The 14,934-nt window shown below is 46.4% G+C and overlaps 2 protein-coding genes across 5 annotated transcripts in view; one reads left to right on the top strand and one right to left on the bottom strand.

The window, feature by feature from the left end:
• Positions 1 to 14,934, top strand: part of LOC122447240 (ATP-binding cassette sub-family C member 4-like) — a 914,448-nt gene that overhangs the window by 700,251 nt on the left and 199,263 nt on the right. The gene's annotated exons all lie outside the window — the stretch shown is intronic.
• The window catches only part of LOC122447589 (ATP-binding cassette sub-family C member 4-like), a 225,484-nt gene that overhangs the window by 208,445 nt on the left and 2,105 nt on the right, over positions 1 to 14,934 (bottom strand). For all 4 annotated transcript variants that reach the window (XM_043478284.1, XM_043478285.1, XM_043478287.1 and 1 more), the window contains exons 2-3: positions 11,186 to 11,296; positions 10,350 to 10,470 (exon numbers count right to left, since the gene is read on the bottom strand). In XM_043478284.1, the coding sequence (XP_043334219.1) occupies positions 10,350 to 10,470; positions 11,186 to 11,296 (232 nt within the window). The remainder of the gene's footprint in view (positions 1 to 10,349; positions 10,471 to 11,185; positions 11,297 to 14,934) is intronic.

Genomic DNA, 14,934 nt, shown 5'->3' with positions numbered 1-14,934 from the left:
TTGTACAAAATGAGCTAGAAACATCCTGTCACACCAGAAACCAAACCAAACAAAACAAAATACTAGCAAAGACTTCTGGAGTATGTGCAAAAGACTCAGGACTCAATCTGAATAGACTCCCGCTGCCTAAAGATAGCCAAATTAGGCACAAGTGTAACAAATGAAATGGACTGAAGCAGATCAGAATGCTTAAATCCATGAGCTCAAACTGACATTCACAAAACCAGTGCTCGCTTCGGCAGCACATACACAAAACCAAACCAAAGAAATAACAATAAAAATTCACTAGCCCCAGAGAAGAACCAACTCATCATTTTGAAAACAGGTTTTAAAAAGTGAAAAAAATTAATTTCCCCTACTCTTCCCATAAATACTATAGTTCAGAGTTAACCAAACAGCATAGAACATACTCATTTTGCAACCCTTAATGAATTAATGGACCCTGAGTAAAGATCGTGAATAGCTCCTAACATCTCACACACACACACACACACACACACAATGTTATGTACCTCATAAGAGAGGTATACTACCCTACCTCCTACATAGATGAACGGGGTTAAGAAAATCCAAATGAGTTACATCAAACTTCTAAACCTAAAAATCAACCTAAGGTGTCAGAAGAACATGTTAATTGACACAGGGGGAGAAGCTATCAGCCATATCTAGTCTATGGGAATCTCTACAGGACAGACAACCTAGAAGCACGGGGTGGAGGGGAATAGAAAAGCAATCTATATAACCTAGGTCAATCAAATGTACCTTATTTAATATGGCTTCAAACAGCAAGAGGAGGAAAAAGACAACTGTGAGCACTGTCTAGATGTTGATGATGTTAAAGTTAATATTTATGAATAATAATAATATTTATACTAATATGTTTAGTCAGGGGGATTCTACATCTTTAAAAGATATGCAGATATGCATACATATATGCAGAGGATATAATGTGAAATGTTGGGCTGGAAGAAGCACAAGCTGGAATCAAGATTGCCAGGAGGAATATCAATAACCTCAGATATGCAGATGACACCAACCTTATGGCAGAAAACAAAGAAGAACTAAAGAGACTCTTGATGAAACTAAAAGAGGAGTGTGAAAAATTTGGCTTAAAACTCAACATTCAGAAAACTAAGATTATGGCATCTGGTCCCATCACTTCATGGCAAAAAGATGGGGAAACAATGGAAAGAGTGACAAACTTTATTTTGGGGGGCGCTCCAAAATCACTGCAGATGGTGACTGTAGGGATGAAATTAAAAGATGCTTGCTCCTTGGAGGAAAAGCTATGACAACCTAGACAGCATATTAAAAAAACAGGACATTACTTTTCCAACAAAGGTCCATCTAGTCAAAGTTATGGTTTTTCCAGTAGTCATGTATGGATGTGAGAGTTGGACTATAAAGAAAGCTGAGTGCCAAAGAATTGATGCTTTTGAACTGTGGTGTTAGAGAAGACTCTTGAGAGTCCCTTGGACTGCAAGGAGATCCAACCAGGCCATCCTAAAGGAGATCAGTCCTGGGTGTTCATTGGAGGGACTGATGTTGAAGCTGAAACTCCAATACTTTGGCCACCAATGCAAAGAACTGACTCATTGGAAAAGACCTTGATGCTGGGAAAGAATGAAGGCGGGAGGAGAAGGGATGAAAGAGAATGAGATGATTGGACAGCCTCACCAACTCGATGGACATCAGTTTGAGTAAGCTTCAGGAGTTGTTGATGGACAGGGAAGCCTGGTGTGTTGCAGTCTGTGGGGGTCACCATAACTATATTCAATAATAACTCCTTCTGAGTTGTTAGCTGATTATTATTGTTTACTCACTAAGTCATGTCTGACTCTACAATCACATAGACTGTAGCCCTCCAGGCTTCTCTGTCCAGGTTTCCCAGGCAAGAGTACTGGAGCGGGTTATCATTTCTCCTCCAGGGAATTTCCTGACCCAGGGATTGAACCTGCATCTCCAGCATCTACCAATGCTTGAGCCACAAGGGAAGCCCAAATAAATTACAAAATAAGAGAAAATCAAACAGAAGTTTATTAACATGTATATTTCTGATACACATGGGAAATATCAAGAAGAACTGAGTAACTCCCTGAGTTACCACCACCTTAAATACCATCTCCAGCTAAAGATAAAGGAAAGGTATGGAAGCACCTATGAGAGGTTAACAGGAAAAGCAGCTGAAACTACAGTAGGGTTGGGTTTGTTAGGCAGAATTTCATTCTTCTTGAAGACTGCCCTTCAACAGGATTCTGTTGTGATTTAGAGCCATCCTTCTCTTTCTGGTACAGAGAGGGAGTGAAAAGTGAAGTGAAAGTCACTCAGTCATGCCCATTTCTTTGCAACTCCATAGACTATACAGTCCATGGAATTCTCCAGGCCAGAATCCTGGAGTGGGTAGCCTTTCCCTTCTCCAGGGCATCTTCCCAATAGACAGGGAGACACCTTTACAAATGGAGATTTCCTTTATCAGTGTAAACATCTCTCACAGAAGAGTAAATTCTACTCTGTCCTCGGAGTTTCTCCTGTGTCTATTTCTCAAAAAAAATCAACTCAAAACAATCTTTCTGCGAGACAGGTCTATTCTGCAGTGACACATTGTGTTACCCTTTTATTCTATTCTATATCTGTAATTTTGAAAGGTTCTTAAAAATCTATTAAAAAAAAAAAAAAAAAGAAAGAAAATTCTATAGGAAGCAGTTGACAGAAGAGCCGAGAGGTGTTGTTAGGAAAACACCTCTGCTTGACTCTGAGCCTCAGTGGAGGCTGCCTGAGTAGAGGAAGCCTCAGGACATGATGCAGAGAACAAAGGCCGAGGAATCAGAACTCTGTGCTTCAAAAGCCAGGTTGGCCACCTGTGAGTCACCAGACTCTAAGCCCATCATGTGTCCTCCTTCATCTCCAGGTCCTGATCTATGGAAATACCTGCCTTACCTCCCTCGGAGGAATCCTGGGACAAATAAATGAGCTACAACAGCTCAAAATGCTCTGAAATCATTTCAACATTTTTATTAACAGAAATCCAGGGCAGAGACTTACTCTATTGTTAATGGCAGAGGCTGGTTTCACAAAGGGCTTGGAAAACTCATTGCTGCTTACAGGTGATCACAGTAGAACAAGAACTCTTGAGAAAAATCATGTGTGAAAGCCAAATTTCTAGCCTGTAATTAAAGTTTCACTTCTAAGCAGATTGCTAAAATTTTTAACCATTATGAATGTAGTCTTTTAAAAAAGAGTCACCTACCACCCTGACTACTTAAAGAAAATGGATGGAAGGGAATAAAGTGAACAAGTGAAATAGGTGAGGGAACTTAAGATTCCATTTTGTTCACTCATAACCCCACCTGGGATGATTGTCAGCAGTTGTTGCAGGTGCTCTTCACCACGGAAGAACGGGAGTGAATCCTGGCAGAAGCGCAGAAACGGGTCCCGGGGGTCGACGGGAGACCAACCACCCAGCTTCATCTTGTGGACAAGGGGTTTCCTCTGTTGCGGCCTAACTGGGATTTTGAGCGAGCGGAAGGTAGGGAGCGTCTCCGAGTGTACCGCCAGACCCTAAAGGCTGGCCTGCGGGCCGCAGCTAGGAAGCCGACAAATTTGGCGAAGGTAAATTTAGTAAGGCAAGAGCCCACTGAGAGCCCGTCAGCCTTCCTAGAGAGGCTAATGGAAGCGTTTAGGCAATATACACCTATGGACCCCCAGGCTGAGGAATCACGCGCTGCATTTCTACTAGCGTTTGTGAATCAGGCAGCCCCAGATATTAGGAGGAAATTACAAAAGATAGAGGGGTTAGGAGAACAGACAATACAAGACTTACTGAAAGCAGCTGAAAAGGTATTTAATAATAGAGAGACCCCAAACTGGACTTGGACTGAGCCAATGAAACAGGCTTTCCAGACACTCAGACGGGCCCTACTAGAAGCCCCAGCCCTTGCCCTACCTAACCCAAATAAGCCATTCCAGCTGTTTGTGGATGAAAAGCAAGGAATAGGAAAGGGGGTCTTGACACAACAATGGGGACCATGGAAGCGGCCGGTGGCATACCTTTCAAAGCGATTAGACCCGGTGGCCTCTGGGTGGCCCCCTTGCCTCCGCATCATTGCAGCCACTGCCCTCCTCGTCCGCGACGCCGATAAGTTGACCTATGGACAGCAACTCTGGGTTTACACTCCCCACGCCATCGAAAGGGTTTTAAAGCAGCCACCGGGTAAGTGGATCTCCAATGCCCGTTTGACACATTACCAGGCCCTGCTGCTTGATGCCCCACGGGTGCGTTTTCAGACTCCTTGCTTCTTGAATCCAGCCACGCTTCTACCTAACCCAGAGAAAGACCGCCCTCTCCATGACTGCAGTGAGATACTGGCTGAGGCCCTGGTGGCTCGAAAACACTTAACTGATGTGCCGCTAAACAACAGTGAGCTAGTATGGTTCACTGATGGGAGCAGCTATGTAAAAGATGGACAAAGGAAGGCAGGAGCCGCTATAGTTGATGATTCAGGACAGAAAATGTGGGCTGAGACACTTCCCCCAAACACGTCTGCGCAAAAAGCAGAATTGATTGCCCTAATCCAGGCTCTGGAACAAGCAAAAGGGAAGAGACTCACCATTTTTACGGACAGCCGATATGCTTTTAGCACTGTCCATATTCAAGGTCCGATATACCAGGAAAGGGGATTTAGAACAGCAGAGGAAAAAGAAGTCAAGAATTTGCCCGAGATCCGCAGGCTCCTGAAAGCTGTTCAACTGCTCCGGGCAGTAGCAATTGTACATGTTCCCGGTCACCAGAAAGGAGAAGACCCTAGGGCACGGGGCAATCGGGCTGCTGATGCGGCCGCTCGAGAAGTGGCCAGTCGGGACTACGCCGCCCCTATATTAGCCATGGGACTTCCACCTCCTGGTATGGGGACTCTGTCACCAGTCCCCAACTATTCCCTCCCTGACCTCGTTTGGATCAATGAGGATACCACCCTCCAGAAGGATGACAAAGATGGATGGTACCGAGATCAAAACAACAACCTGATATTGCCTGCCATCCTGGGTCATCACCTATGTGAACACCTGCACACAACTACACACTTGGGGGAGAAAAAGACCTTGACACTTCTCCAGACGGCCTACCTGAGGTTCCCTCGACAAAATGCAACTGTACGAGAGATAATCCAGGCTTGCAAAGCGTGCCAGCTGATGAGGACAGGGAAAAGGCAGCACACTGGAATAAGGTACCGAGGGGAAGAGCCAGGGCAACACTGGGAGATAGATTTCACTGAGGTAAGACCAGGCAAGTATGGGTATCGCTATCTGTTGGTTCTGGTAGATACCTTCTCGGGGTGGGTAGAAGCCTTCCCCACTAAGGGAGAGACAGCAACAGTGGTTGCTAAAAAGATCTTAGAGGAGATAGTGCCTAGGTACGGGCTGCCAGTGACTATGGGCTCTGATAACAGACCTGCCTTTGTGAGCCAGATTGTACAAGGGCTGGCCCAAGCTCTGGGGACAAAATGGAAGTTATGTTGTGAATATAATCCCCAGAGCTCAGGACAGGTTGAGAGAATGAATTGGACCCTAAAAGAAACTCTGACAAAGTTGGCAATAGAGACCGGCAGGGACTGGGTGACCCTCCTTCCCTTCGCGCTCTTTCGAGCACGTAACACCCCTTATAAGTTGAATCTTACCCCTTTTGAGATTCTGTATGGAAGACCCCCTCCTGTGTGTCCTATATTCGAGGGAAAATGCCTACCACCCCCTACCTTGGGACAATTTCAGCAAACACTGATGGCATTAAGTAAGGTGCATAGCCATGTTTGGAAATTGATTCGAGAGATACACGAGGGTCCAAGCAAGGGGACCATCCCCTCACATAATATTGGCCCGGGTGATTGGGTTTGGGTAAAACGACACCAATCTAAACTCCTACTGCTGTTAAGGCCGATGGGATCAGGCCCTGGGTTCACTGCAATCATGTGCGGCAAGCCACCCCGGAAGAACAGGAGAAGGCACAAGCAGAATGGGAGGCAAGACCTCACCCATCAAATCCTTTGAAACTGAAACTCGTACGATGGGAGCCCTCTTAACTCTCCTGCTGATAACAGTTTTCATCGGCCCAGGAGCAACCAGCCACAACCCCCATCAGCCAGCTAACCTGACTTGGGTGATCTACAATCCTGAGACTGGAGAACTGCTTAATTCGAGCTCCAATGTGGCCCCCAAAGGGACATGGTGGCCAGTACTGACCTTTGATTTGTGCGTGCTGGTGGCTGATGGTAATGGGTTTGGTCCCCACCAACTGACCAAGTTCTTTGCCCACAGCTCTTTCGGTCTGTTCACCCGTAACTGTGAGCGAAAAGGCCCACAGTACTATGAACAGGTGCCTGTCTATGTCTGCCCAGAGGGAGGAAGGGATCGGAACCAAATTGAAAAATGTGGGAGAGTTGACTCTTTTTATTGCGCCGCTTGGGGTTGCGAAACCACGGGAACAGTCCATTGGCTCACTAACTCCGACAAGGACCTCATTCAGGTAAAATCACCCCCAAATTCCCAGAAATGTCCAACTAAGAGAGTATCATCCAAACCCGGGCAATGTTTCCCATTACAGATTAAATTCACAGACAAAGAAAAAAAATTTACCAGGTGGAATGTTGGCCGAGCTTGGGGCCTCCGTCTTTACAAGACTGGCTATGACACAGGATTCCGGTTTGAGCTTAAATTAAAACAGGGACCACTCTATTTGGCACCCAAAGTAGCCTTAGGACCAAACCAGGTGATTGAACAACCCCAAAGCCTCCACGCACTGTGGGACCCCCCAGGGTTGACATGTCCCCACCAACAGACCCCCTTATGAAAATGATCTCCTCGGGCTATCTCACCCTAAATGCCTCTCGTCCCGACTTAACAAATGGTTGCTGGCTTTTGCATGTCTCGGCCTGCAGATGGCAGCAACAACCTGGGTCAGGCCGGTTGACAGTAGGCTCCATTACCGGCATAGGCACCTGCATAGGAACTATCCCTAAGACTTATCAACACCTATGTAATAATAATTCAGTCCCTAGGACTAGCCTCCCCAATTCTACTCACCAGTGGGTACTTCCGCCAGAAAACGGGTGGTAGACTTGCTCCGCCGGACTAACCCTGTGTGTCCATAAGGCAGCACTTAATGCCTCCCGATATTTCTGTGTCCTAGTCCACCTGATCCCCCGGCTAAACTATTACTCAAAGGAAGAGCTACAACCTAGGTTAGACCCATCGGGTCAGTATAGGGTAAAACGAGAACCAATCACTGCCCTGACTTTGGCAGTCCTATTGGGTGCTATAAGAACGGGAAGTGGGATTGCAGCCTTAACGTTGCAAGATAAACAGTATAATCAACTAAGGGCTGCAATAGATGAAGATATTGAGCTCCTTGGCTGAAGTAGTGTTACAGAATAGGAGAGGTTTAAATTTGTTGTTTCTGCAACAAGGAGGATTATGTGCAGCACTGGGAGAAGAATGCTGTTTCTATATCGACCATTCAGGGGTGGTACAAAAATCTCTCCAGAAAGTAAGAGAGAGACTAGCCCAGCGGAAGAGAGAATGAAAAGCCCAACAAGGCTGGTTTGAATTTTGGTTTCAGCGCTCCCCCTGGTTGACCACTTTGATTTCCACCCTCCTGGGTCCACTCATAATATTATGGTATTGAGACAACAATATCAGCCAATTTCACAGGGTGGAGAGAAAGATTTCTCTACAAAAGTACAAAGACAGGGGGGAAATGTGAGGCTGTCACGGCTAACGCCATGACAGGCAGCCTAGATTAGGAGTAGGCCTAGTTTCCCAGAGTAACATAATTATCAGGCCACCTGGAGCCAGCCAATCAACATGTGCCTAGCAAGAAAAAGGGAACCTATCAGGGGAAAGCTGAAAGCCCACAAGGATTGGGCCAACAAAAATTGCCTTGCAACTGTGTAACCAATCCGCTTGCGCCAACTACCTGATTGTACCCAATAAATACCCGAGAGAACTGGGGCTCGGGGCCTTTTCGTCCTCACACCCTTGGTGAGGGTGGGAGGCCCTGGCTCGAGTCAGTAATAAATTCCCCTATTGCAAGTTGCATTGTCTCGAGGAGTCTTCTTTCCCGATCAGGGATCCGGACTACGGGCAGAACAGTTCCCAGGGACCTTTCTGGATCCTTTAGGTGGCTCAGATGGTAAAGAATCTGCCTGCAATACAGGAGATCCAGTTCAATCCCTGGGTTGGGAAGATCCCCTGGAGACGGAAATGGCAACCCACTCCAGTATTCTTGCCTGGAGAATTCCATGAACAGAGGAGCCTGGCAGCCTACAGTCCATGCAGTAGTAAAGTGTCAGACACAACTGAGTGACTAACACTTTCACTTTCGGCAGGATGTATTCCAGGGGCTGGACAACTTTGAAATCAACACACCCAGCACCACAGTGGGGCAGATCCCTCTCAGGAAGAACCCCAGATCCTGTGGCCTCTCTGTCTATGTCTGCTTCTCTCAGCTGCCACAGCCAAGAACCAAAGCTTATATTAGGATGGGATCCATATGAGTCTTAGTGACCCCACCCAAGGAGCCAATAGCGAGGACAGCAAGAAAAACCAGAAGTTCAGTTCAAACCCAGCCACATGGGCTATGCTTTGAGACCCACTTGCCTTCAACCTTCTTTAGAATCTGGTACTAAAGAAAAACTAGAGAGCAAGGGACAGCAGAGAAAGACCTGCTCCAGGATATGATCAAACATTAAACCCGGATACCACTCATCCAACCAGGCACCTGGCAAGAGCCACAGGCACACACCGAGGCCCCGGATTTCCTGATAAGCAGAATTCATGAGAGCTCTGCTGTGTGAGGTCAGGAAATCCTGCACAAATAGGCCACACCAACTTGCCACCTGTGTATTTCAAACAGAGACTTACTGTGACTATGTGGAAATACCATCACTGGGACAGCTGCACATGGGACAAAGAAGGGCTGGGACAGCCTGACGGGCTCCTGCTCCCTCTCCCACCCCCTGCCCTTCACAAGGCACTGCAGCATCTAGGTGGTCAGTGCCCTCTCAAAGGTGGCACTCTGCCCCACACGCCTGTCCCACCCCCTGGCACAATGGCCAACCCATTTTTATCATCAACGAGAATTCCATCCCCCAGGACCATCCAGTCACCTGGGAGCTGACAGATCCTCTGTCTCTCCAGTTGTGTGGGGGGGACTTCACCTGCCCAGCTGCCCACGGCCCACAGGCCCTTCAGTACAACACAGGCTTTAAACAAGAGCCACGCCGCCCACCTGTGAACCACCTGGCCCATCACAACATACTGATGACAACTCGCCACCTTCTCCACCTAAAACCCCCCTTTCACAGCAAGTGCATCTTCCATCCTCCTGCTCTCACACACTCACAGCCCGCCCATGTCCCTAAGGCAGCGCTAAGGGGCCACGGAGAGCACGGGCCACCCAGGGGGGTCTGCAGCAGACCTCCAGCAGGTCAGCCAGAACAGGGGGCTGCCGGCACTGTGTCCCCAGGGGGACTGTCTCACTGGGGGGTCTTGACCCAGGATCTTCAGGGTCACGGAGGTCACTGATCTCACAGCTTTCTGTCTCTGGTTTGCCCTGCACATCCCCTCCTACACCCTCTGCCGATGCCAGACTACCAGGATCCACCTTCAACCAGGAATACAACCCCACAACCAGGGAAAGAAACCAGCATGGAGGGTGCACAGAATTCATGGTGAAGCTGGAGCTCCTCCCCATGGGGCTTTAGCTCACGGTGCCAGCCCATGGGGAAGGGGGCAGCCTGGGGAAAGGTGTGCTCTTAGAGTTCTGGGAGGCTACAATCCAGATGCAGGGCCCTGCATTCTGTTCCCCTGGAAGAGGAGAGGAGATGGTATCTTCTTAGAAAAGCATTTATCAGATGTGACCTTGTCAAGGTAACAATTTTAACCTTGTTAAATTATAACAAGAGTGCCATAAAATATATGTTGTTCTGGGCTTGGGTCCAAATAACCTTCCTCTAAATCACAGGGCACATATTGCCTGAGGCTGCTGAAATCTTCTTTTGGTCAAATATCATTCAGCATTTATACTGAGCACCAGGAACTCTCTAACATAATATAAAATGCCTTTTATTTCAAGGCCACCCTCCACAACACAATTTTAATCAGTTAAAAGAAAAATAGTAAGCCCTGGAGTCCAGTCCTTGCCCATTCTAAAAACAAATACAACCTCTGAGCTCTATCATGTTTCCCTGAGGGTTTATCCTCAGACCTTAGACTACTGGCCTCTCTCCCTACCTGTTCCGTCCATCTCAGAACTCAGATACATACACCAAAAAGCGATGTACAGTATGAAACTCTTTTACCTCAAGAAATGTAAACAATCCCCAAATGAAATAGGATTTCCAGTAACACTTTATGATTGCTTTCATTAAAGAAGGCTCCTGTGCGTCTTTCTGGGCTCTCAACACTTCTTGATCCCAGTACCTGTGATGAGAAACAAAGCACAGTAAAGAACAGCGTGTCCTCCAAAGGGAAAATGGGAGGGGACCAGAGTGAAAGATAATCCTTCACTAACAAAGGTCCGTCTAGTCAAGGCTATGGTTTTTCCAGGAGTCATGTATGGATGTGAAAGTTGGACTATAAAGAAAGCTGAGAGCCAAAGAATTGATGCTTTTGAACTGTGGTGTTGGAGAAGACTCTTGAGAGTCCCTTGGAGTGCAAGGAGATCCAACCAGTCCATCCTAAAGGAGATCAGTCCTGGGTGTTCATTGGAAGGACTGATGCTGAAGCTGAAACTTCAATACTTTGGCCACCTGATGCAAAGAGCTGACTCATTTGAAAAGACCCTGATGCTGGGAAAGATTGAAGGCGGGAGGAGAAGGGGACGACAGAGGATGAGATGGTTGGATGGCATCACCGATTCAATGGACATGAGTTTGAGTAAACTCCAGGAGTTGGTGACGGACAGGGAGGTCTGGCGTGCTGCAGTTCATGGGGTTGCAAAGAGTTGGACACGACTGAGCGACTGAACTGAACTGAATAGAACTAAGCCTGGGGTCAGCCTGAGGTGAGTGAGCATGGAATGCCAGGGAAGGAGGCTCAGAAGAACCCAGAGGAAGACAAAGCCCCCCTCCCCACACCTTTAGCCCCACATGAAAATTCTCACTCTCCCTCCCGTCTCCCTGCTGCCTGTGCTCACCCTTGCAGCTCTTCTCCAAGGTGCTGGGAGCGATCTTCTGGAAGCACCGAGTACATGTCATTTGCTTCTAATTTCCGTTTGTGACCAATTTTAAACAAGGGGTTTAGCCACCTGTTAAACATTAAAAGGAAAGTGACATGTATCCAAATTACACATCTCTAGTTAGAATCTTACATTCATGGATGTTGTTTTAAAAAAAAAAAAAGTCTACATTTTAAATATATAAAGATATGGGGGAAATGAGACATGTGCTTACAAACACACACAAACATTCTAGGTATAGGAAAGTCACACTGGCTTATGCATGATATAATTTAATTAAAGAAGCCTGTTTGTGGCCTACTGAACACACGTTGTACATCTGCTTTAATTATTAAGGAAATAATACATTTAGAAATCAGAATAAAGTAACAGTGGTTCAGGCATGCAGAACAGAGCTGAAAGGCCATTGTGGGTAAGGCTGTAGATATGTTCCTGTATTACTGGGGACTTAAGTCTTCTGAGACTCCAATACTTTGGCCACCTCATGCGAAGAGTTGACTCATTGGAAAAGACCCTGATGCTGGGAGGGATTGGGGGCAGGAGGAGAAGGGGATGACAGAGGATGAGATGGTTGGATGGCATACCCGACTCAGTGGACATGAGTGTGAATAATCTCCGGGAGTTGGTGATGGACAGGGAGGCCTGGCATGCTGTGATTCATGGGGTTGCAAAGAGTCAGACACGACTGAGCAACTGAACTGACTGACTGACTAAAATCTTCTGAACTGTATCAGATTCAAGGATACCTAGGTGGCGCTAGTGGTAAAGACCCCGTTTGCTAATGCAGGAGATGTAAGAGATACTGGTTCATTTCCTAGTTTGGAAAGATTCGCTGAATAAGGAAATGGCAACCCATTCCAGTATTCATGCCTGGAAAATCCCATGGACAAAGCAGCCTGGTGGGCTACAGTCCATGGGGTCAAAAAGAGTCAGATACAACCAAAGTGTCTTAGCACCAATCATATTCAAAGCAGTTGCAACCCTGAGGTCTCAAGATCTCCTTAGAACAGCTGTCAACTCAAAGGAATTTTTACAGGGAATTATCTTATGGACACAACACCCTGAGTCTAACAGGCTATGGACCCTGACCTCCTTACAGTCCTGTCAGACTCCCCTCAGCAAGAACACTCACATGAGCCTCTTTCTGACCCCACACTTCTGAAGACAACCTCAAGGTAAATAACACCTTCCCAACTAAAATGCACAGTTGATTCTTCTTATGGTCCTCCTTGTTATCACTCCCTGGCAGATCCAAAAGGGCTGGAATTTTACCGACTGTTGAATCTGTCACCATCAGCCTCAGTCAGGGAATAAATAGAGCCCCCAGACTTTCAGGGAACTCCACTAACAGCTGACTGCATCACCAAACTAGGTTTAATTCCTCCACACCCAGGCTTCTGCCCGGGGACATCAGGGTTGCCCCCATTGCCACCCTTCTGCAGCAAAGGTGTATGTGTTAGTCAAATCCCTGTTTCCTGGGGGTCCAACCAACCATTCACTATGAGCCTTCCACCTAGAGTGGGCATGGCCAACTCTAGATAGCTATCAGGCTTAACGGCTGTGGGAACAGGATCATACCAAACATGGAGGAGTCTGGCCATGCAGCAAGTACCCTGGATGGAAGGGCACCACCATGAGCCTAAATGTGACTCAAGAAAACCCAAAGACAGTAAGTGCACCCCTGAGGGATGTTTATTCCTTGAGGCCCCTATGGCAAGGATCACCCACATTGGGCCATCAACTGTCTCCAGGAAATCTCTACCAGGGGACACTGGACTCTAGGTTGTTCACACCCAGATCAAGGTTACATTCAAATTTTAATTACACCCACACAACCTGTGAATCAAAGGGGGCCATTTATCTAGTCAGGAGAGGAGCTGGGCTGGTAATAGCAGTTGTCACTCTTGTAGGATTCCTGGTGAGTCTAGAATGAGAAACAGTTTATAATACCCTAACTATATATATATAAAAGTCAGTCAGAGACTGGCCTGGGTAAGTAGAGAAACCAGTTCTAACCTTAGAATGATAAAATCTTACTGGACCCTCTGGCCCACATGACACTTGATCACCACAAAGCTCTTGATTACCTGCTGGATGATCAAGGGGGAATTTGTGCCCCAGCAACCATTTCCTGTTGTTTCTATGTTAACACGAGTGGTCAGATAGAAGAGAGAGGATCCCAACTGCCAGAGAAAGCTGCTTGCAGACAAAGACAAATATCATATGGTATCACTTACACATGGAATCTTTAAAAAATGGTACAAATGAACTTATCTACCAAACAGAAATAGAGTTACAGATGTAGAAAATGAACTTATGGTTACGAGGGGGTAAGGAAAGAAGGGACAATTCGGAGACTGGGATTGACATATATAGACTACTATATTCATGTCTGACTGTTTGCAACCCCATGAACTGTAGCCCGCTAAGCTCCTCTGTCCACGAGATTATCCAGGCAGAAATACTGGAGTGGGTTGCCATTTCCTTCTCCAGGGGATCTTCCCAACACAGGGATCTAACCTAGGTCTCCTGCATTGCAGCCAGATTGTTTATTGTCTGAGCCACCAGGGAAGCATATATAAAATAGATAACTAGTAAGAACCTACTGCATAGCAGAGGGAACTCTACTTAATACTCTGTAATAATCTTTATCTTTTTCTTTTTTAAAGAAAAGAATCTTTTTTAAAAAGTGGATATATGTATAATTGATTCACTTTACTGTATCCCTAAAAATAACACAACATTGTAAATCAACTATACTCCAACAAAAAAAGAATTGTTTTTAATAGACAGGCCACTTGGCTAAATGCTCAGATCAAAATGGCCTGTCTGAACAAATGTGTGACAGTTTCAAAAGAAGGATTCCCAGCTTCCCTGGGCTTCTAAGGCCATTTTTAGAGCCCCTACAGTTACTCTCCTTCTCTTGCTCTTGGGTCCATGATTCCTCAATTGTCTCATTAGTTTTATCTCTTGGAGAACTGACACAGTCAACCTGCAGATGGCCTTTACCCAGGGCTATGAGCAACTGGGACTCTAGCCTGGGGACAATCAGATTCGTTCTGGTCGAATCAGGAATAATTCTGCTCCTCTAACCCAACATATGACAACAAGCATGCTCAGCAGGAAGCGGTATCAGACCAACCTTCACCCTTCAGAGTCCCTCAGGAATAAGGAGTTATAAAAAGGAAAGGCTGTTGCCCCAGAATTATATCCCTGCCCCACCCTCAAATGGAAACCAACTGCTCTTATCTGAGTTTCAAGCTTAACCATAAAAGGCAAGACAAAAATAAGGACTGATTAAAACTAGCTAGGACCCAAATGGCAGAAGACCTAACCTCCAGTAGGCACAGAGCCTTATTACACATTCACTGCTTCTCCATTCTTCTGTCACTGAGCAAAGCTTGTGCTTTACCAGTCTCACCATCAGTTTACTTATTGGTTGTTGGAATCTGAGTGGAAAAAGAACCTCCCCAGTCTTGATAAGGGGTTTCAACCTGGGCTAAGACCCTGGCACAAGTCCAGGCAATCAATTCCATGACAAGCACAGCAGTTACATACACAAGAAACATAGACTCCAGAACCAGACTGCCTGGCTTGAGATCCCACTCCATCGCTTACTAGCTGTGTGATGGTAGGCAACTTACTCAACCTCTATGCTTCAGTGTCTTCAGGTGTGAAATAAGAGGCTCCTTCATCTCCAGCAAGAA

Source organism: Cervus canadensis, chromosome 9 (assembly GCF_019320065.1).
Source record: "Cervus canadensis isolate Bull #8, Minnesota chromosome 9, ASM1932006v1, whole genome shotgun sequence".
Classification (NCBI taxonomy): Eukaryota; Metazoa; Chordata; class Mammalia; order Artiodactyla; family Cervidae; genus Cervus; species Cervus canadensis.
Note: the sequence above shows the minus strand (reverse complement) of the source record. Positions and strands in the feature narration are given on the sequence as shown.